This window comes from Fukomys damarensis, unplaced genomic scaffold, assembly GCF_012274545.1.
Source record: "Fukomys damarensis isolate Sample0158 unplaced genomic scaffold, DMR_v1.0_HiC HiC_scaffold_32, whole genome shotgun sequence".
Lineage (NCBI taxonomy): Eukaryota > Metazoa > Chordata > Mammalia > Rodentia > Bathyergidae > Fukomys > Fukomys damarensis.
The window spans coordinates 23,661,872-23,684,517 of record NW_022900944.1 but is presented as its reverse complement, the minus strand read 5'-3'; the positions used below and the strand labels follow the sequence as shown (position 1 = coordinate 23,684,517).

The window sequence follows — 22,646 nt, the reverse complement described above, 5'->3', positions numbered from 1 at the left end:
CCACCCCTGCGGACCGCACCGGAAGTACGTGAGGCGGCCGCGGCGTCCCCGCGGAAGGGGAGGGGTGGCTCCTCCCCCACAGCGTCCTTTTTTGACTCTGGTGCTTCCGATTGGTTATAGAAAACCCTCGTTTAAAAGCTTGTGATCTAGCCCTGGCTGCCTCATACTTGGCTCTCAACCAACCGTCACTCTCCCATTGTCTGCGAGAATTGAGACTTCTTGGGTCCAAGTCAGGGTGCGAGAACAAATCCGCCCCACCCCCACCTCCACCCCCAGGCTTGGCTGCTTTTGGGTGGGGAGCGTGACCCCGAGGGCAGCTCTCAATCCTTCCGGTCTTGAGATCTTGACCCTCATTACCGATGGTCATCTGACCGCAGCACTCTGTGTTTTCCATCAGAGTACTTTGACTACTTGGGTCTAGAACAGGGCCCCACTGCACAACTCGCTTTTCTGGCCATCTTTCATCCGCATACAAGGTGGTGGGTTTCATTATCTTAGCTGACACACAGGAGGAACTCCTATCGAGAAAATGAATAAAGAATGAGGGCCGGGGATTTAGCTCAGTGGTTCTGGAGCCTGCCTTGTAAGCACAAGGACCAGAGTTCAATCCCTGGTACCAAAACAAACAAAATAAATAAAGAATGAAACAAATCATGGTTAAACATGGGGAAATGGTATGTTATTCTATTTATGAAAACAAGGCCCCAAATAGAAAGGTTATGGGGAGGAGTTTAGAGCCCAACAACGTCCTTAGGTGAACTCATCTCTTCTTGGTGCAAATCCTCTATGTCCCAAAGCTCGATTTTCTCAGCTGTGAAACACATCTAGTCTGTAGAAGCGACGTCAGGATTGGTAAACCAAGGTGTGACAAGCACCAGAAACGCAGACATGTCCACCTGCACCCCCAGCCCCTCTGACACACAAGGCAGTCCTCAACAGTCTGCCCCTCCCAGAGGGCACCACCACAGTCGCATTCTTCTTAGTTTCTTTATTAGTTTTTCAGCGTAGTTAACTTTCTACAATGACAAGTGTTTTTGTTTTACATTTTATCATTTTAAAATCTCATGACATCAGCCACCAGAACACACAAAAGTAGGCTTTGTACAGAGAAGAAAATAACAAACTCCATTTAAAGTTCACCTTGACCAAAGAAGAGACAACTTCCAATGGAAAACCACACGCAGGAAGACCCAATATACATATACATATATATATATATATATAATGTATAGATATTTATATATCTCATTTGAAAGAACACAGCAAAAAAAGGAAAAGTACTCGCAGTGCTATCTACAGTAAGAGGGATTAATTCCACCAGCTTTAAAGTCACATTCAATATTCAAAGGAAGCACGTGGGCGAGCAGAACCGGGGCAGACTACACCCCGCCAGGCCCTCCATCTGGTAAAGGCTTAACATCATGGAAGGGGGAGACGTGTGCTGGCATATATGGATCTAGGTGTCCCCTCAGCCTCAGAACACCCCCACACCGTCCCCACTTCTACAGCCCTTCAGTTTTTTCAGTGCTCTCTTCCTGCCTTCTGGGGATTTGTGATAGTTGATTCAGGGTCTAAGACAGCTGGCTCAGGTTTCTGGGCTACCAGGTAGAAAGAAATAAATGGCACAGTCCTGGGCTTAGGTGGCAGGAGGGACTAGGATGTGTGAAGCCTTCTCTACGTGGCCCTGTTCAAGAACCTTCAGCCCCCACCCCAGGACTCAGCAAGCCCCAGCCACATCCCCTCTAGCAACCTGGCTGCTGTCCCGGGCTGGTCCCTCCTGGGAAACTGACATCCCTCAGTGATTCTGCTGCTGAATGGACACCCTTTGGAACTGAGGCAACTAGGTCTACAAGAGTTCTCAGCTACCCTGACTCTGGCTCCCTGCTGATTCCACAGCAGTCACCCTACAGTTCTCAGAGGTATGCATGTCATCCAGGAGCAACCCTACCCTTTCCCTCTGCCCCCAGCCAAGTCACTAGGAAGAGAGGTCCAGGTGACTTCTGCCTCACGGAGACCTTGGCTCAGAATGGGTCAGGGCCAAGAGGTGGCCAGATGTGTGGTTCTATCTTCAGCCCCCACCTGCCTAGTACCACAGCACCAGCCAGCCCAGAGAGCACCGGGATGACAGCTTCCCCTGTGGCTACAGTCCAGGTGGCTGTACCTGTGCTACAAAGCAGAGCCTTGTGTGCTTGGGGGGCTGAAGGTTTAGGGTCTTCTGGTGCTCCCGCTATCTCCAAGTTCCTGCATCAGGGCTGGAACCCACCAACAATCATCTCAAGATGCCATCTGTCTTCCCCCTTCCTGCTAAGGGCTTTAAACGGGGTGATCCTGGCCCAGGAAGGAGGAAGGGCTCCCAACTCTTTCCTTAGCCACCCCTCTTGCCCTGCCCAATGTGGCCCTGACTGTGCCTGGGCCATGGGGCCAGACAAGAGGGGCCAAGACAGCCAAGTCAACACTGAGGAAGATGGGGTGCAGGAGCCCCTCAAAACATCTGAAGACTGTTCTGCTACAGCACCCAAGGTGATTCCTTATTTTTTTAAACAAAAGAGAAGTGACCCCATTTCCTCCTGTTCACCCTCACAAAAATAAAGGGAAAATGAGCTGGCGCAGGGATGGCAGTGGGACCTTGATGTGGGCAGGAGGGCAGGTGAGCATCTTGGGCAGGACCAAGGGCTTCAGCAGGACACCTCCATGGTGTGGTTGACCTGGCCCAGCCCCTCGCTGCTCTCCGAGTGGGTGCAGGGCTGCGGGCGGCCTCCATCCACGGAGCTGGCACTGGTGAGGGACGCAGTGCGGGAGCGTGCCAGACGGGTCATGCTGGCCGAGGGCACTGTTGGCAAAAAGGGAATGGGTCTGAGGACTGGCACGCAGGACCTGGCACTGGCAGGTGGGCAAAGGATAAGGCAAGCAAAGCGGCCAGCGAGACCAATCTTCCAGAAACACAAGGCCCAGCACAAGCCAGGGCACTGCACTGGCTCCAGCAAGCCTGAGGCATGCAGGGCCAGTGTTGGCCAGGCAGCCCGAACTGGCATGGGGATGTGTTATTCCCAGCATGGCCTCCCGCAAGAGGATGGGGAAGCAGCATCACTCTTGTGAAGGATACGGTGTCATGACCCCAAGCTGCCCTCCATCTCATTTCAGCCCTTTCAGAATTTTGCAGGTGAGCTATACCATGCAAACTCTACTCTCCTGAACTAGCCTGTCCACTGGTTTGGCCAGGCCAGGGCCAGGCCTGATTGCTCACAAGGCCAGCAGGCTCTGCTTCTGAGGAGCTAGTGCTTCTAACTCCCACAGCTCCAGGAGCTCCTCAGGCCCTAACCACCTCGGAGCAAGACCCAATCTCTAAGATCCAATCTCAAGCCACTCAGCAGGACCAAGTCCCCAGCATTTGCAGAAGAGCAGGAATCTTGTGGGCTTTTGAGTCGAGCAGGACACAAGAAGTTTCCAAACCACAGCAAGATGCGGCCTGGCTGCAGCACTGCACAGAGAAGGAGCAGGGCAGAGCTGGAAGAGGCAACCATGCATTGGGAGAGGAGTCTCGGGCTACCTGCTCCTCCACTCAGCCTTCGGTCCTTCAAGTACGCAACTGAGAGAGAAGACAGAGCCAGAGGGGCAGGAAGGGGAGACACAGAACACAGTGAAGATCGTGGCCGGGTGAAGCATGGACATTGAGATCAGCCAGAGTTGAGTGGACAAGCAGAGAGAGGGCCAGGTAGGGCCAAACCTTGGGAGTCCACGCCTACCTACCCACATGATGACCCTCCGCAGGGACTAAACTCACTGTGAGCAAGGGAGCCCTGTCAGCGGGATGGGGGCTCTCATCTTACCTGCCATCTGCAACCCAGGTCATGTCAGCAGGCCTTCTTGGGCCTCTTGGGTCCTCAGGATTCTGTGAGGCCTCACTCTCCCCAACTCAGAATCTCTCCTAACTCCAGGGCTGCCTGCTGCATCTCCCCCAGGGCCCTGAGAATGTACCCCAGCACCCGACAAGTGTTGCTCATCCATCGTTTCACAAATGTTCACAGATTCTTGTGAGTGCAGGGCTTGGTCAGCCTGCGCCTCTCTACCCTACACCTGGTGCAGAGGAAATCAGGCCTCTGGGCTGGAGGAGCTCCTTTCCTGCCAAGCTCCCTACCTCCCCATACCTTCTTCCTGAGGAGACTGAAGGGAAAAACAAATTCAGGGAGAGGAAGTTTGCTTACCAGCAGCAGAGGAGCCAGAGAAACAGCAGTGTGTTGGGAAGGGACCAGGGGCCATGGAAGGGGCTATATAGGAGCCACTGGAGCTATGAGTTGGGGGGCCAGAAGGCAGAGTCTGGGGTCTCATCATCCCTACCCAAGGGGGAACTTGGAGAGTGATGGAGGACAGGGAGCAGGTCCCACCCCAGGGCCTGTGTCCTCAGGGTTTCAGGATTACCTCCCTTAGGTTCTGCTGCCTATGGCTGGCTCTCCTAACACCATATGGTCTCACTTGCTTTTTCTGGTCCCCACACTTCCAGCCTACATCTATGATGCCCTAGGTGTCACCCACCACCTGAGACAAAGAGTCTCTCAGGGTCCCTGGGCCCAGCTGGGCTGCTAGTCCCTGCAGAGCAGGTGGCTTTCCTTAAACAGGCTTCTCTGGAAGGTCCTAGCCCAGGCCCTGGACTCCTGGAGCTGAGAGAAGATTCCTCCCAATAGGCCCAGCCCTGCCCACAGAACAGTGCCAAGGCCTCCACATGGGCATGGGAGAGCCAGGCCTGGCCTGGGACACACTGGTGGGTTGGGTGAGGGGGCCCGGGTAACACAGTGCTCATTCACCCACAGGTCCTTAGCACTGGACACTGTGCCAGCTCTGCCAGCCCTGGAGCCCACCCACCAGTTTCCAAGGCAGGGCAGGTAGGGAGTACTCACTGTAGCCCATGCCTTGCAGGAAGTATTTGAAGGCCTCAGTCAGCTTCCCGGGCTGCAGGAGGGTAGGACAGGCATGTGTTCTAATTAGGCAGCCCAGGACCATTGGGAGGGAAGGGCTCCCTCACCCCACCCCTTAGCTCACTACCTCTGGCAGGAGGGCTGAGTCTTACCTGTGTGACCTGAGGGAGCCCCCCAGAATCTGCCATCTACAAAGGAGAGAATGAGGTGAGTGAGCAGGTCCCCCCACCTGGGCAGGCTCTGTCAGCCAGACGCACTGTGTGCTCCTTGTCTGGTCGGGCGAGGGCCCCTCCCTGCGGCCAAGCTCACCTTCAGGAAGGTTGTGCTGGTTGGGTCCAGTTTGGAGTTGCATTCAACCTGGGAACAAGGAGCCAGTTTCAGCAATACTCTTGCCCCCAGTGCTAAGGCCATGTCTATGCCCAGAGCAGAGAAGGGGGCAGTGCTGGCCTAGGGCTGAGAGGAGGCTGCCCTCCCTGCTTCTTCCTTTCAGGGAGCTGCAAGGCTCTGGAAGTCAGTTAGCAGCCCCTGAGGGGCCTGAAATCCTGGGACTCCACTCACAGATGGGTCTGCAAAAGCCCAGAAGCTGTGTGGGCCAGACAGCAAGGTGAGAGGGTGTGGTCAATACCACAACCCCTGGTTCTGCCTGTCTCTGGAAGGTACAGTATTTTCCTCGCACTCCTGGTGCTGAGGGACATCCACCCCCAGGATGCCTGCTGCCAGAAGAATGAATCCATTTCATGTGAGCTGAATCTTAGAGGAAAGAGATCTGATCTTAGGCTCTGGGCCAGTAGTGTGTAGAGACTCAGGTGAGGGCTGTACTAGTGGGGAAGGAGGGGACACAGCAGGCAGTGGCCCCAGCTCCTTCTGTCTCCCGCAGGATGGCAGATGGCGGGGAAATGGATGGGAAGCCCACCATCCAGTGCTCATCCCTAAGGCCACCTTGAGCTGCAACAAGAGCTGGCCTTGCTGGCCAGGATCCCACAGTGTCCATGCCCATCACACACTCACCACCCCATCCTCAGCAGGTGCGTTATCCCCGACCACCAGCATCACAGGGCAGCTGCAGACAGAGGGAGAGGGCTGTTTGGCCTGGGCGAGGGACAGAGGCAGGGTCCCTGGAGGGCCGTGGTCACTCACCGGAGCGTCTTGGCATTGGGCACTGTCCCAGGCCGGTTAATGTCCAGGTCTCTTCGGCTACAGGGGGAGCAAAGGCAAAGGTGGACATCTCAGGACTGGATGGGGGGGGTTCCCGAGCCCACCAGGGCCCAGTGGTCAGCAGGCAGGTCAGCGTGGGCCTGCTCTGCAGGAACAGCGGCTGTCAGGGCTTTCCTCACTCAGGATCCTTTCCAGACCCCTGGCTCCTGCGGGTGGGCTCTCCGTTTGCACTCCATACCGGAGAGCACTGTGCTCCACCCTTTCTATCACGGGAATTTGCTGCTGGCCTGGCTGCGGGATAGGGCGGGGCCTAAGCCCTCACTGCTGTCCACAGAGCAAGAGTTTACACCTGGGTCTCTCATGCTCTACTGTTTTTCCTGAAGGTGCTTAATTAGTATTTGCAAAAGAAAGGAAAGGCAGACAGGCCCACCCCCCAAAACCCCACAAAGGATCCCAAAGTGCACCTAGAAAACCACAACCTCTCAGGAGGTTCACATGTTCAAGTCCAACCTGGGCAACTTAAGGAGACCCCCCTTCTCAAAATAAAGATTTTTTTAAAAAACACCGAGAATATAGCTCAGTGCAAAGGTCCTGGATTCAATACCCAGTACAACAACAAAGGAAAACCACAACCCCACAGACCTCCTCCCATTTCACAGAGGTCAGCACCACTGCTCCACATTGCTGGGGTCGGGGTGTCACTAAAATCCTGCAGTGCACCCAGCAAGCTGGAGGAGAACTAGGAAAGCCCAAGGCGAGGGTCCAAAGCTGTGCTACCCGCTGCCCCCAGGTGGCTGTGACCTCTCCCGGGCTCCATACCTGCTCCTTTACAAACCCCGCGCACACCTGTTATACATGTTCCAGAAGAGCTGCAGGTTGGCCTGGTTCACCACGTTCCCGATCTGCTGCCTGTAGCTCTGCACCAGCTCTGTGTTGTTCACCAGCTCCTCCTGGGCCCAGGTGTGGTGAGGTGTGGGGGGAAGCACACAGAGAATCCGGGGGTCGGGCAGGTATCACCTCCAGAGCAGCCTTCACCCCACTCCCAGCAGGACAGTAGGGGGAGGGCTGGGAAGGTGGGGCCTCACGGATGAGGAGAGGCAAGGCCAAACCACCCCGGACTCCTCCTCCAGGCTGGGGTGGGCAGCAGGTGAGGCCCAGCTCTCCAGAAGTCCCGCTGCCCCTCACCTGGCTGAAGAGGTGGGAGAGCACCGTGTCTGGCAAAGTGCTGGTCAGGCCGGAGAGCTGTACCAGGGGAGGCCAGCGTGAGCACCGCCCCTCGCAGCACCCCCTGCCCCAGGCACTCCAAGCTCACCTTGGTGGCAGCCCAGTCAATCCAGCCTTTGCCATTGGGGTCGATGTTCATAAGCACCAGCCCTTCCACCAGGTCAGGGAAGATGAGCTGCAGGGAGAGGGGAGATGGAGGGAGGGATGGGGGCAGGGAGCTGCCTTCTGCCCACCTAGAAAGGGGGCCATGAAGCTGTGCCCTGCCTGTCTCCAAGGGAAGGTCAGAGGTGAAGGAGCAGTTCTGCAAGGCCCTGAGAAGCCACAGATGGGCCAACTGGGGCCAGGCACCCTGCTGATCCTTCCAGCCTGAACCCCTAAGCTCTCTCTGACTTATTTAGAACCGATGACTCTAACACTGCTCTCTTCCATTTTAATACGCAATTTATATTTCTGCAGTGCTAGGGATGGAACCCAGGGTTGGGCACACGTACTAAGCAATTACTTTACCACCGAGCTACATCCTCCCCAGCACCTTCTGATTTAGTTTTGAAAGTGTCTTTGCAAAAGTGAGTATTAAACATACTGAACCTTAAACATGTTTTCTCTGCTTTTACAGAAAATGAAAGCATCTTGACTTTTTTTTTTCAAGCACTAGGGACTGCACCTAGGGCCCTGATACTGAGCTATATTCCCAGTTAGTTATTTATTTGGGACTGGGGATCAAACTCAGGACCTTGCGCTTGTAAGATAGGCATGGTGCCACTGAGCTAAATCCCTGGCTTCAGTCATTTTTAAATTTTGAGACAGGATCTATATCGATAAACTGCCCGGGCTGGGTTCATATTTTTCAATCCTCATTCTTCAGCCTCCCCGAGCTCTGGGATTACAGGTATGCACAACCATGCCTGCCTGGTTTTCAAGTTAATTCCCTTGAAGGGAAAAAGGAGAAAAAAACTTCTAATAAGTGGAAAGGATGTGGGGTGTGGGGTGGGGTGGAAGGGTAGGGAAGGTAGAAGAAGGAGCAGAGAAAGTCCTAGTGCTGCAGGGACCCCTGGGATTGTGCTGGGGCTTGGGGAAGGGGTGGGAGACTCACTGCAAACTTGGCCAGCACATAGGCTCCGGCTCCCACTCCAATGCCAATAACGTATTTGAACCTGGTGTGGATAGAAAACGGCTGGTCCCTAGGGCCACGGAGCCATTTCCCACAGAACCCATCCCCAGCAGGCCCCTCCCACCGCCCACAGCCTCGGCTGATGGATCTGCAGTGGTAGCGGGCACCTCTTGGTCCCTAGCACAGGGGCAGGGGCCGGAGGGGACTCACCCAAAGTGCTGTACCACACTGGGGAGCATGGCAGCCAGCTGCTCCATGGAGGGGAACTGGTACCTGCAGGCAGAGCAGGAGGTCAGGGTGCTGTGCAGCCTGGGATACGGATGGAGCTGGCGAGAGGCTGGGAAGGGGGTCCATGGGTACCTACCCCTGAGGAAACTGTGACGCCCCCACCTGCTGTCCGGGAGCGTCCACATGGCACACCACGAAGTGCTTGGTGATCTCCTGCATGTCCTCGAAGTTGAAGAAGGTGTTGAAGCACAGCTTGTCTGCAGACACACGTCTCAGTCTCAGCCAGCCGCGCGCGGAGGAGGGGAGGAAAGGGGGAGGGCTGGACAGCACTCTGGTGGAGGAGGGAGCGCAAGTGGGAGCAGGCTGCACTTACGGTTGAGGCCCACGTCATGGTAGGTGAGGATGGCCGGGCGGTTGCCCTTGGGGGAGCCCCGGATCACCACGTGCAGAAGCCCATAAGGCGTCTCAATGTCATGTTCCTGGAGGATACAGACAGCACTGGACTCTTGGCAGCTTCCACTCCTGGCTCTTCTGGGGTACCAGGCGGTGGGGCAGAGACCACCCAGCAGCCCCCAGAGCAGACAGGCCAGATGGAGAACCTTTCTCAGGGGCCTCCAGCACAGGGACAACGTGAACTCTGTAGAAAGTCCGGGTCCCTCTGCAAACCAGCCACTGTGCTGCCAGGGCCCAGGCCCAAGGTCCAGGGAGGCCCCAGGCTCGTCCCCATGCAGAGACCTCAAGGGTTCCCTGACGCTGAAGGGCAACAGATTCAGCAGCTCTGCCTGGCTTTCTCACCAGCACCCCATGCTGACCGAGCCCTGCCCCTGCCCCACATCCCTCCCGGGTTCCCACCCCAGCAGTCACTCAGGCTCTTCCTTCTACCTCAAGGCCCTTCCTGTGACCCAAGCATCCCGAAGGCCTCCAGAAAGGGTGGAGCTGGATCACCTCACCACCACCAAGCCTTCTGCAGGGCCAGTTCAGGGGTCCTACCAAGTTTATGCCCTTTGTTTTGCTGCTCAGGGTCACTGTTTGTTTAGGCAGCCCTGGCTCTGCCCCTTCCTATGTGACTCTCTGTACCTCGGCCTCTTCGCCAGGACCCACCTCATGGGGATTTGGTGACAGCTGCAGCATCAGCCCTGGTAGAGAGCCCTGAGCCGTGAGGAGACGCCCTGCCGCTGGCTGGTGCCTCTGTAAGCACTCAACGAGGAAACTCAAGAGGGTCAGTAGAGCTGAGTAAATGGCCCACCCTGCACTATGGGGAGCCGTGGGACCACAGGGGGAGCTCTAGAGTTGGAGGTGGCACTGGGGTCAGGGACAGGAAGGAAGAAGCCCGAGAGGAGACTGTGCACCAGGTTCCCACATGTTCTCCGAGGGAGGACCCCAGTCCCCACTTTCAGACAGGAAGATATGGATGGGAGGGACAGCTTCTCAGGGACTGGCTTTCTTGGGTCTGGTCTCAGAGTACTGCTGTCCTGAATTTTACCTCCAGTACGGAGAGATAAGGTGGTGGTACCAACCCCAGGACACAATCTGCTGGGGGGTCTGATGCCTGGGGTCCTCCAGGTGGCCCCAGGCCTGCCGTCCCTGAGGACCCATCAGCTTAAGACACATTTCTTGCCTATAGGCCACTGAGTGGGCTCTTTTCATGTGTCCTTTCATTTACTCCTTGCATGAACTCAAACCATACGGGAGGAAACTGAGGCCAAACAAGGAGAAGTGACTTCTCTGAGGTCAAGCCCAGAGCAGGTGGGGTAGGGAACTTGCCAGGTGGGCTTGGACTTCTCAGGGACAGGGCTCAGTACTCGGGCTGTATTTTCTGAGGGGGACACCTTTCCACCCCACAGACCTCTGAGTGGGCACCCCCACCCAGAGAGGCCCACCTCTGCTGTGTGCCTGCCACCCCATTCCGAGCCACTCCCGCTCTCTCAGGCCTGGAGGGTCGGCCCAGAGGCACCATAGTGGGTTTTCCACACCAGAGGGCAGTTCTCAGGTGAGTCAGCTCTTGCACTGGGAAAGAGAAGTCAGGTCCCAGGGTGCCTTCTAAGCTCAGACCTCCAACCCTCCAGCAGGTGTGATGAAGGGGCATCTGCCCTCCTGCTGAGAAGACCCCATTTGTCCTCTCCTAGCCATGGTCCAGCTGCCCAAATTTCTACCTGCAGGAGGCTGCCGTCAGCAACAGAGCTGGGTCTGGGCAGCCATGGCAGGTGAGGGCTTTAGTTAGTCCACGGGCCTAGTGACCTTGGCCTATAACCCTGCTAACCACTTCCTGTCCTGCTCCCATCCTCAGCAGGCAGCTCAGACCCAGCTCAGCCTGACAACAGCAGAGCATTCCATTCTCCTGAGTACTACACTGCCCAAGGTGCGGGGCACCCCAGGACCTCACCCTGGGGCACCTCAAGCCTCCAACTCCCAGAGCGGAGAGCTTCCATTGGCTCCTGGTGACGTCAGAGCCCAGCCTGCCTCCCAGTGGGCACACACAAGGGATGCAGTGCGGCAGCCAGGGAGGGGGCTCTGATGTCCCCTCTCAGCTCCTAACCCCTCGCCAGTGACCTTGAGGGCCTGGGATGGGGGGTGGGGCAAGGAACCAGAACTGGTGCACAAGGAGATTCTTTTTGTTTGCTGCATTAATAATTCAGGAGACAGGGTCTGCATGGATGGATATGGGCTAACGTCATGGCCTCAATGCAAGACGACCCCACAGCCTGGGAACCCAGCAGGGCAGGGCCAGACAGGAGCGTGGGGGCAGGGAGGTTTGCCCTTGCCTCTCCTTCCTGGAGAACCATTTAGGGCTTGGTACCTGCTGTTTCCCAGGGGTACAGGAGACACAGTGACCCTTCTTATCCCTTTCCCTGCAGGGACCCCTGCCTGAAGGTCCAGACCTCCATTCCTGCAGCACCCAAACAGCCTGGGGACATGCAAGCAACTCGTACGGAAGGAAGAGGCTGGGGACACAAATCTGTCCCCTTCCAGTCCTGGTCCAGCCGCCCCAGTCTCCCTCCACAGGAGGCTGCCAATGGCAATCTACAGCTGTCAGCCAAACACCAAGCCTATGGGGACGAGACCACAGACCTGGCAGGCGCAGCCCCCAGGACACGTTGCAGACACAGCCCAAGGCTCACGGAGGACCAGCCCAATGGGCTGAGGTGGTCCCAGCACCCAGGCAGATGCTGGCAGGCACATGGCAGGCAGAGGCTCGTCGCTGTCAGCAGGGCACGCACACAGGCACACAGGCAGAGAGGAGTCCATTTCCACAGAATGCACCCCTCCCTCAGGATGGACTAGCATCTGCCTTCAGCCACATGGGTGGACTAGGTTACTAGGGGGCTGGAGCCCTGTGGCCTTGCCTCAATGACTGCAAGTGAGGCGCCATGGGAGAGCGATGCCCCGTCCTTCCCACAGGTCACAAAGATGCCCCATCCTCCCGGCCCACATGGCTGCCCCCAGGGCCCTCACTCACCCCATCCCAGCACTCCGGCATCTTGCCGAAGGAGGGGACTCGCACAGACCAGGAAGGGCAAACAAAGGCCTGAGTCACTCGGTTCCAGAGGGAGGAGGCAGCTCAACCCGGAGACCGTCAGCTCTGGGAAGGAGCTCAGCTCCTGAGCATTTATACACTCCTGGCAGCCAGGCAGCCCCTCCTTCCTGCAGCATTTCTGAACAGCCGCTTGCTCACCCAGAGCCCCCGCTCCCAGATTGGCTGCTGGGAGACAAACCTGGCTCTGATTGGCTTCTGAGCTCCTCATCACCCAGCCACCTCCTCCCCACTCCCCAGCAACACATCATCCTGGAGGGTCCCAGCCCCTATGCACCTCTGACAGCTGCAGCTGCACAGGGACACGGGGGTGGGGGGTGGGGGAGGTGGACAGGAGCTGTGGCCATGCACACACAAGGGCCTCTCACTGACGTGCATGCCCAATCAGGACAGAGTGGGACACACAGGCAGGCAGAGTCCTAGATTCATCACCTGCACAAAGAGCAAAGAGATGTCCAAGCTGAGCATGCTGGGGACCAGGACCCCAAGCCCAGCTCCCTCACAGGAAGACTCAGGTCACTTATCCTTGAGGAAAGCTGGGGCAGTGCCTGCTTCCAAGGGTGCCTCTGCTTCAGGGTCCTGGCTCCTCTCCCACCTGCCTCCCACCCTGCACGTGTGTCACCCAGGGCTTTCCGAGATGTCAAAAGCAGGGTGTGTGGCCGAGGGACCTGGGGACATCAGCTCGGCCCTCCCCATCCCTACTCTATGGAACCTGGGAGGCCCCCAAAAGAGAAGGAAGGACAGGGGCAGCCTGTGCCTAGATGATATGCCTGCCTCCTGCGTACCACCCTCCGGCATGGGGCTTGCCTCCTGGGTCTCTGTGGAGCAGCATGTCCAAGCCACCTGAGGCTCCATGTCCTGCCCCCCAGAGAATCAAAGGTCTGGGTGTCGAGCTAGCCCAAGCTATGCAGGCAGAACAAAGAGACTGGAGTCACAGGTAACAAAGGAGGAGACGAAATAGGCCAGGAAGGTGAGCAGAGGGAGCCCCAGGCTGAGGGAACAAGAGCGCCAGGCAGCAGGGTGGATGCAAGGCACCTGTGCCCTGATTCTGTCTTGTCATTAAAGGACACTCCGCTCATCCCAACCGAAGCTGCACATAGGCTGGCTGCCCTTGGGAAAGGCAACCTGGGTGCCACTGACCTGGCAAGCACCTGCTGCAGGTACTACCGCTGGCCACATCCTTTACCTGGGGCACCGACCACCTTCCACACTCCATCTCTGAGTCCCCACTCCGGGTCCTTGAGCAGCATGCTGGGCCCTATCCCCCGAGGAGTATAGAATGGGGCATCTCCAGATCTCCCCATCCTGGCTACGCTTCCATGAACAGGAAGGAGCGTGGACCATGGAGGCAGACACACAGGTGCAGCTCTGCTCTGCCTTCACTCATGCACTTCTCCAAGGAGCAGAGGTCCTGCTACTGTCCCCAGCCAGTGCCTGTACACCTTGCCGGCCTGTCCTCACCTTTGGACCCAGGTGAGATGCTGACCCGCCCTTCCCCACCCCAAGCTGCAGCCCTGCCCCCATTTCTGCTCAGCTCACTGGCTGCAAATCCACAGACCTGTGTCCAACTCGTGCCTGACCCCCAGGTGGGTCCCTGGGCAACATCTGTAACCTCTGTGCCTTTGGCTCCCCTGCTATAAAATAGGAACTGTGCTTTCCTTGCTGAGTTGCTATGGGAATGAGAAAAACTGCATCAATCACTCAGCCCTGACCCTAGCTCTCCCCAGTCTCAAAACAGGAGACAGGACAACCTACAGGTCTCCCCAGACTGCTGGCCCCTTTCCTGGAGGTGGTGGCCAAACACAGCTGACTGAGCTTCTCCCAGATGAATACTGGTGCCCCCACAGCTCTACCACTTCTTAGCTGGGTGACCTTGGGCAAGACAATCAACCTTTCTGAGTCTCCACCTCTATGAACGGGAGAAACAGCAGTGCCCAGCACACAGGTATTTTTAAGGAAAACATACACAGTCCTCATAAGCCCATGAGAAAAGAAGAGGAGGAGAGGTTAGGTAATTTCCCCACCCAGCTAGTAACCCTGGCATTTCTTCCCCCAGCACTCCAGGCCTGGAGTCACATTACGAGGAGCAGCTTACATTAGATTGGCTCCCACAAGCCAGGCTCTACTCAAGCATTTTATGTTACCTCATTTTATTCTGTTTTGGTACAATGTTTGTTTTTGTAGTAATGGGAATTGATACCAGGATCTCCACACTTCCCTAGACACTTTTATTTTTTATTTTGAGACAGGGTCGTGTTAAATCGCCTAGGTGAATGGCAATCCTCCTGCCTTAGCCTCCCTCGGTGCTCAGATTACACTGCACCCAAATTCAATTTGGTTTTTTGAGGCAGAGTCTTCCTATGTAGTCCAGGCTGACCTTGAACTCATAACCCTCCTGCCACAGCCTCTCCAGTGCGGAGAGTATAGACATGTGCCTCCACACCCAGCTTCTTTTACCCTCTTGATACTTCTCAGAGAAGGCAGATGAAACACAAAGAAGTTTGGTAGCCTGCTCCACGTTACACGGCTAAGAAACACAGAACAAGGAGCCACACTCAAGCAGCCCGACTCTCGTTACAGTCACTGGTGTCCGAATACTGTGCCCCACATACACCCACGAATGTCTCACTGAACAAATGAGGTGGCCAAATAAGACTGTCCTGTGCTACAGTCACATGGCCAGGAAGTGGCAGGACCACAGCCTAGACTCAGGCCTGTCTGGACCTGGTGTTTCTCAGCCTTGTTACCTCTCCTCCTGGCAGCACCCACTGAGGCCAGCGACAGCAACCCCACCTGCCATTCTGAAGTGGGATACAATCCCTGCCAGGCTATGGCCCAGATAATAGCCATCTTTGGGGCTGTTTCTTTTGAATAAAAACAAAAATACAAACAAACAAACAAACAAAACCCCACACCTGTCTCTATGTAGAATAAGCTTTCCTTTTTTGCAGGATTGTCACCCAGGGCCTCTTGCATGCTAGGTGAATGCTCCCCACTGAGCTACCCCGCAACACCCCTGCCCCTTTATTTGAGACAGGGTCTTGCTAAAGTGCTGCAGCAGCTGGGCTTGAACCTGCAAGCCTCTTGTTTCTGCCTGAGCAGCTGGGATTACAGGTGTGGCCACCTCACCTGGCCTGGAAGGAGTCTTAACAAACACTTCCCCTCAACGTGGAAAGGGCCTTGAAGATGAGGGTCCCACCTGTCAGGGCAGCTGCCTTGGGAAGTGCCCGCCTGCTGCTCAGAGGGCTCAGCTGACAGGAGGCAGCACAGAAGCAGTCAGCATCTGCAGGGCGAGGCCTCCACTGGGACCCAAAGACTCCCCTCCACTGCTCCCCATAGCAAGGTGAGCGTCAGAGGCGTGGGCCTTCCACTCGTGGGACCAGAGTGACAGGATAGGGGCTGGCTGCTCCAGGGTTTAATGTCATCAGTCCCCTCTTTAGGGCCCATTTAATTCCACATTCCCAACCTCATCCCGAGCACAGAGGAAAAGAAGAGTTGCCTGGATCCTGCTGATTTCCTACCAGCAGGCTCATTGCCCAGCCACATCCCTCCCACCTTCCTCCTGGTCCCCCACCAAATCCCATCCCTCCCTTCCAGCTCAGAGCCCGTTTGGACAAGGCATTCCTGTGGGATCTGAGCATTTGCATTTTGTCTGCCCTGCATCCTTCCCTTGTGTCCTTGAAGAGCACGTGACCAGAGACCAATGCACGAGGCCTGATCTTCAAGATGCGTGACCAAAGGACCACGCGCATGTCCTGGCCTCATCCTTGCTGGTGAGCTGCTTGCCGAGTCAGCACTAACAGGTGGCCCCCACCTCCTGTGTCATCACCTCGGCAACCGTCCAGACCATAAGGCTGGCGTTGTCATGGGGCGTGGAGAATGACCCAAATCAAGGTCACTGGTGACAAGGGCAGCAGTCTGGGGGCTACTTCCATCTTTCAGGAGGAAGGATCTGAGCTGTTCAGCAGGTCTGGGAGGCTAGTGGAGTTTGGGGAACCCCCCCAAGACTCCTCTGGTATCTGGTGTTAGACGTTTTCTAGCACCTGGAAATAAACGGTCACTGGGGGAGTGAGAAAGGAGAAATGGCTGGGCGAGTGAGCCAGTGCAGGAATAAAAACAAAGCGCAAGTACAGTTTTCACGGAGAATCTGGCATCAAAGTAAAGAGGACATGGTTGTCCTGGCAACTGCTGCCATGGAAACAGGAGCTATTTTGGAGCCAACCTACCTTTCATTGGAGGAAAATGCTAATTCCGTTGACAGCATCCCTCACTCCCTTCTCCATCCTCCTTCCCTCCTTCCCCAGGCCTCTTGTCTCTTCCTGGCTTCCCCATTCAGGGGCTGCCCAACTGTGGGTCCCACACCTCAGGGGGCTGAGCCCAGACTTACCTTCCAGTCCGTGTCCACAGCCGAGAGGAAGGTGTCAGGATTCTCCTAAGAGAAGGCAAACAGAGGAACAAGTGAGGTCCTCACTGGCCTGGGCGTCCCACGGAGATCAGCCCAGAGCAGACAGCTTTCTGATCCCTAGACTTCGTTAATGTTAAGTCAAGGGTTTACCAAGTGCCAGATATTAGGCTACACAGTGCTAAGCAGATGCAAAGATATTGCTTCTATGGGTGGGAAGGGTGAGGCTCAGGCTGAGTCCCTGGGCTACAAAGTGGTAGAATCTCTGATCTTAAATCTGGATTCTTGGTCTCTTTGTTCTCCTGTGCTCACAGATACTTCTCAAGGTCTGACCATCTGGACACAAGGGCAAAGGCAAAGAAGGAGGGGAGAGGAGGACGTGCCTGTCGCACCCGACTGGGATGGACAAGCTGAGGGTGCTTGGCCTACAGCCACAAGGAGCTTTTCTAACTTGCACACGTAGGCACTGCCAGAAACCAGGGCACTGCCCACTTTGAGCTCTCAAGTCACCTGGATACGTGTGACACTGAGCAGTGTACATCTGTGATTAGTGGCTGTCCTGCCACTGGACTCCAGTCTGCAGGATGGAGGGTGTGATTCAGAATGCACCTGGCTTTCCAGGCTGCACAGGTGGACCCAAGCAGCCCTCAGGCTCCCCGAAGCAGGGCCTGGCTCTGGGGTGTGACTCGGCTTCTCCTCATTTGAATGACCAGGCACCTGACCCAGGTCAGACTCAGGCTGCTTTGGGGCCAGGAGGAGGAAATCTACCAGGAGACCAGACCATAAAAGGCAGAATGTGCTTTGGGTCTGCCTTGCTGTCTACCATGCCTATCTAGAAGCCTCTCTGCTCTAGTCGGGCGGGCCATGCAGCCCCTGCATGTGGCATTAGCTATGATTCTGTCCTTTGTGATCCTAACCTAGATGCATGCCACGGACTCTCCTAGAGAATAAATACCCATCAAATCAAGAGCAGGCTGCTGCTGGAGCGCAGCAAGAGAAGGGTTGGGCTGCCACTGTGCAACAGAAAGGAAAACAGCCCTGGGTTCAGGGTGCAACCAGTGATTCTGATGTTGCTCCTTAAAATATGTTAACATCAAGCTGCCTACATTCTGGCAGGTGAAGGTCAGAGGGCACCAGGAGCTGTCACACCCAAAGAGGACAGACAGTCAGGGATTAGATGCCTGGTAACGTGGAGCCCAGCCTCCCCTGGTGGTTCAACCAAGGCCTGGGGGAGGCTTCCTGGGAGAGAGAGGGCAGCCATTCCTGAAGCCTCCACAGAAGAGAACAGGGCCGGGGAAAGGGGACAGGGCTGGCATGGATGCATCTGCTCACCCTAATCCCTGTGCGACAGAGGCTGGGGAAGTGGGTGTGGGAGGTTCTTATCCTTAAGACCTTAGTAAGGCAATTATCTCTGAGAAGGAGGGAGGAGGCAGTTTTGTTAAAAACAAAAATCTGACAAAAAGGAGGAGGCAGATAATAGCAGGGTTTGCAGTGCACTCTCAGTGCTGGGGGCCCCAGGAGATGGGGAACGTGGGAGGGATAGGACCTAAAAGCCAAGGACATGAACCCATTTGGAGCCCTCAGGACTGCGGTGAAAGCAAGCTTGGAGGAAATTGGAGAGAGAGGATCGCACTGCGAGGGCAGGAGGCCCAGGGGTGACGTGGGGGGCACAGGAGAAGGGGTGGCCAGCCACCCGCGGAGCCCTGGGCCAGCAGGCAATGGAGTCTGCAAGGCAAGCCAGTGCACAGAGGCGGAGGCAGCAGGAGCTGGGTGGAAGTGGGGCTGTCCTCGGGTCTCCGAGGGTCCCGGGTCCGGCACACTCTGCAGGTACTGAATCCCACAGAAGCTCCAGTCCCTTCTATAAAATGGTGTCATTTTGCACAGAAACTGTGCACAGCCTCCTGTATACTTTTAATTCGTCTTAGATGGCTTATACTACCTAACACAAGACAGATACCGTATGAATGGCTGTTAACATTACTTAGGGGTTAACTAACTGCAAGGGGAAAATCTACATACGTTCAGTACAGGTGCAATCCTGTTTTCTAGTATTTTCAACCTATGGTTGCCTGAAACCACAGAGGTGGAACTCAATACAGAGGGCCAACTGTTCCATCCTTGCTGGGCTCTGAGTCTTCGCAGGAGACAAAAAATAAAAAGGGCGGGCACTTTCCCATGCTGCCACAGGCGACCTGAGAAGCAGAACAGCCCTGCAGGCAAAGGTGAAACATGTGGACCCCGGAAAGCTGGCGGGGCAGGGAGGATGCTTTGGGCTTGAAGACAGGGCTTTACTGCACACTTAGGAAACAGCAGATGTGGTGAGGTCTCAGCCTGGGGCTTGTGCTGCCTCAAGAAAGGAGAGGCCTCCACTGAGACAGAAACCAGGTACTCATGAAGAAGCGGGAACATCGCAGCGGCAAACTGTGTGTTGGCGGCAAGCAGGATGAAAGACCAACTGCTGCAGAAGGGTAGCCGTGCCAGGCTGAGGAGGGAGGACGACTGAGATCACCGACGAGCAGGGTCTCCTCTCAGAGCCTGTGTGTGTGGGGGGTGAAGCACGGAAGACACAGGTGTCTCGGGGCCAAGATGTGCTCAGCAATCTGCACTGTGCCCAGGCACTGGTCAGGATCACAGACGCTGAGCCACAGTGACACCTGCTCTCTACCTGCCCTCTTCAGCGCCTGTGATGGGATGCAGAGGTCCACAAAAGGTCTCTGCTCATAGGCTTTGAAAGACAGGCTGGTGTGGGCAAGACAGACTTTTCAGAAGGTTCTGAGAAACTTCTTCCCTCCAAGCTGTACCATAATCTGTGGCTCCCTCTAGCACGTGTCTTTGCTGAGCACTAACTATGTACAAGAAGCTGTGCTGGGTGCTGCAGAGACCTGGGTACCAGACAGAAAAGAATGCTGCAGGGTCTCTGAGTGAGTGTGGAGGGGTGTCCGGGCCAGACACACTGAGCCACAAAGGCCTCTGAGGAGGGGCATCCGAGCAGAGGCAGTGAGCCCTACAAACTCCAGGGCTACACCTCCCAGGCAGAAGGAGCTGAGAAGGCGATGAACAAGTTCAAGGAGGCTGGAAAGGAGGGAGCTGGGAGAGAGAGCAGGGATGGGGCAGGGTGGTGCAGAATATATCCTGGGCCCTAGGAAGGACAGAGGTTGGACTGAGCACGACTGGGGCCGCTGAGGAGCGGAGAAGTGACATGATGTACTTTAAAGGCCTGTAAGGGCAGAAGCGAGGGGACCATCAAGGAAGCCCTTACAAGCTTCCCAGGAAGCAATGACAGGGTCTGGGGTCTGAGACAGGAGTGAGCGAGCTCGGAACAAAGGGCCTGCTAAGTGTGTGTCTCCCCTGCTATCCCAAGTGCTGCCCTCAAGTCACCGGGGCCCCAGAAGTTAACACAAGGCTCTGACATAGGTCTGTACCCTTTTCCAGGGACCCTTCATGTGGTCCGACCCCTGGAGCCCTAGTTGCTGCCTGGTCCCCTGGTTGCTGTTCAGGTGTTCTTGGTCACCTCCTGTGGCAGGGGGCAGGGGGAGCAAGGGCAGGGCAGAAAACAGGGATGCAGATTTGAGGGACTGGGCGTGTTCTGGCTTCCCCATCTGCAAAGTGACGGAGGCCTGGGAGGCATAATCAGTGGGAACCCCAGCTCGACGAACTCCCCCAAACTAGGAGCAGGTCACCCCTGGCTTCTTGGGCAGTGGTTTGTGTTAGAGTCATTGGTAGGACGGTGCAGGGAGGGTGGGATGGAAAGGTAGACGGGGCGACCTAACAAGGTGGAGGGTAGAACAGATACTGGAATCTAGCATTTGGTTCCCGACCAACATGGACACTGGGCCCGTGGACCTCAAAATTTGTGTAAAGACAGAGGGGCCTGCAACACGGATGGTATAGCTCCTTTTGCTGGATGCAGCGTCTCAGAGTGCCTCCTTCGGGGTTGGGGCTGCCCAGAGCCAGGGACTGCGTGGGGCCTCAGTCTGCTCTAGCTGTGTGGCCTTGGCCAAGTGACTTCCCTCGTCCATGCCTGTTTCCTCATCAACCAAATGAGGCTCTCTCCTGCTGAGCTCTAGCCTCAAAGACAGCCAAAGACACAGGGAAGTTATCTGGGTGTTGGTCACCTGGGCATCCAGGTTGTCCCCGGAACTCTCTCAAAGCAAGGACAAGGGTGCTCAGGATGGCTTTTCCCCTTTCAGGGTCCACTCATGACCATCAAGGCCTCAGGGAAGGCTGCAGTTCCCCTCTTCACCACAAGGTGGTGCACTTAGCCCCAGGACTACTGCTAAGGGGCTACTCACCAGCTCAGTGACATCCTGGCCCCGGAGCAGAGGCTTCTCCTCGGGAAATCGCAACTCCTGTAGACCAGCCATGGTCATGTCGTGCAGTAGGAGCCCTGGGAAGGAGGGAGGGCGAGGTTGGGCCTTGCTCTGAATCTCCCGGGTGGAGGAGGACATCAGAGGCAGGGTCAGAGGTCCCAGGGGACCACACTGATACTTCAAGATTGGCTTAGAAAGATTACTCTTAAAAGTCTGAACACATTAGGAAAACAAAGAGAAAAACAACACATAATGATCTCTAAAACCGTCTTAAGCAAAAGCCTGCTTCACCGAGAAGCGGAAGGGTGAGTGGGTGGCTAGAGGCCCGGGAGGTGACAACGCCATTCTGGAGGACAGAGAGGCCGGGAGGAGGAGAACTGAGGGTGCTCCTGGGGCCAGGACAGCCCAGGAGGGTGGGGCTGTCAGGGTGGCAGGCAGAGTGATATCTAAGGAGGGCTCCTGCAGGGAGGGGTCACAGGCGACCTCTCAGCCCACAGCTGCCAGATGGTAGGTCCCAGGCCCAGAGGCTGGGCGACTCTGGGAGACCACCGGGCTTCTAACCCTCAGGAAGAACCGGACCCTGGATGAGACAGCAGGGAAAGGCAGGGCACAGATAGGGCCCAGGACCAACAGTTCTCCCAGCACTTGGACTGCAGGGTGGCAGCAGTCAGAATGCACCAAGAGGGAAATGAGCCAAGAACATGATGACTAATAAATATGTGGAAAAATATACATGCTCTCTAGAAGTCAAAGAAATGCAAGTTAAAAGAAGCCTGTCTTTTTGGTGAATGGAACTGGCGAAGCTCACAGTGCCAACTAAGGTGCACAACAACAGGCACTGGCTTACAATGCGTGTGGGTGGTACACCCATACTTTTTCTTTCCCTACTGGGGATCAAACTAGGGTCCTGCACTTGTGAGGCAGACAGTGGAACCACTGGGCTAAATCCCAGCCTTCATATACCTTTCAAGATAGTTTTGCTCATACTCTCAAGACTTCCCAGGGAAGGGAAAAATTTCCTAAGGAAATAAATCGGAGAGGGCAGAGCATGGTGTAGCTCAGAAATGCCAACTATGATGCCATTTACAATAGAGAGAAACTAGACACAGCTGCGTATTTGTCCACAGGTCACCAGGTACATAATTTATAAAAGATTACTTTTTTGTTTGTTTGTTTTTCGTTTTTTTTTTGTTTTTTTTTTTTTTGAGACAGGGTCTCACTATGTATGTAGTTCAGGCTGCTCTGGTACTCACTGTGTAGCCCAGGCTGGTCTCGAACTCACAGTGATCCTCCTGCCTCAGCCTCCCGAGTGCTGAGATTATAGGCGTGCGCCACCACACCCGGCTATAAAAGATTACTTAATAACATAGGGAAATGCCTGTGGCATAATAAATCAAAAAGGAATGCGCAGTATTATCTCAAGCATGAGAAATAGGAATGGTTCCACAGAAAAAATCCGGTAGGCTGTATCTCAAAGAGCTCACAGGTATAATCGTTGGGTGAAGGACTGCAAACTGGGGTATACAGTCTGAAATCAGGAAAATAAATTTTTAAATGATACAGTATAGCAGGGCATGGTGGCCAATGCCTGTGATCTCAGCACTCTGGGAGGCAGAGGCAGGATGATTGCAAGTTTAAACCCAGACTGGAAAAAAATTTAGCAACAAGACATTGTCTCAAAATAAGAAATAATAAAGGGATGGGGATTGTAGCTCAGTGCAAAGAACCTGGATTCAATCCCCAGTACCAAAAAAAAAAAAAAAAAAAAAAGGTT

The 22,646-nt window shown here is 55.5% G+C and overlaps 1 protein-coding gene across 4 annotated transcripts in view; it reads right to left on the bottom strand.

Annotated features, from left to right (window-relative positions):
* Positions 1-979: 979 nt before the first annotated feature.
* The window catches only part of Ndrg4 (NDRG family member 4), a 39,682-nt gene continuing 18,015 nt past the window's right edge, over positions 980-22,646 (bottom strand). Inside the window, exons 2-17 of one of the 4 annotated variants that reach the window (XM_010617181.2) lie at positions 20,855-20,949; positions 16,548-16,592; positions 9,002-9,107; positions 8,765-8,885; positions 8,611-8,673; positions 8,383-8,443; positions 7,378-7,464; positions 7,251-7,307; positions 6,912-7,015; positions 6,048-6,104; positions 5,919-5,970; positions 5,220-5,267; positions 5,063-5,098; positions 4,893-4,944; positions 3,548-3,586; positions 980-2,830 (exon numbers count right to left, since the gene is read on the bottom strand). In XM_010617181.2, coding sequence (XP_010615483.1) covers positions 2,676-2,830; positions 3,548-3,586; positions 4,893-4,944; positions 5,063-5,098; positions 5,220-5,267; positions 5,919-5,970; positions 6,048-6,104; positions 6,912-7,015; positions 7,251-7,307; positions 7,378-7,464; positions 8,383-8,443; positions 8,611-8,673; positions 8,765-8,885; positions 9,002-9,107; positions 16,548-16,592; positions 20,855-20,949 — 1,178 coding nt within the window. In that variant the 3' untranslated portion in view covers positions 980-2,675. Of the gene's footprint in view, positions 2,831-3,547; positions 3,587-4,892; positions 4,945-5,062; positions 5,099-5,219; positions 5,268-5,918; positions 5,971-6,047; positions 6,105-6,911; positions 7,016-7,250; positions 7,308-7,377; positions 7,465-8,382; positions 8,444-8,610; positions 8,674-8,764; positions 8,886-9,001; positions 9,108-12,085; positions 12,254-16,547; positions 16,593-20,854; positions 20,950-22,646 lie in introns of those variants that run through there. The other 3 variants (XM_010617182.2, XM_010617184.3, XM_010617185.3) reach the window with 3 other exon arrangements.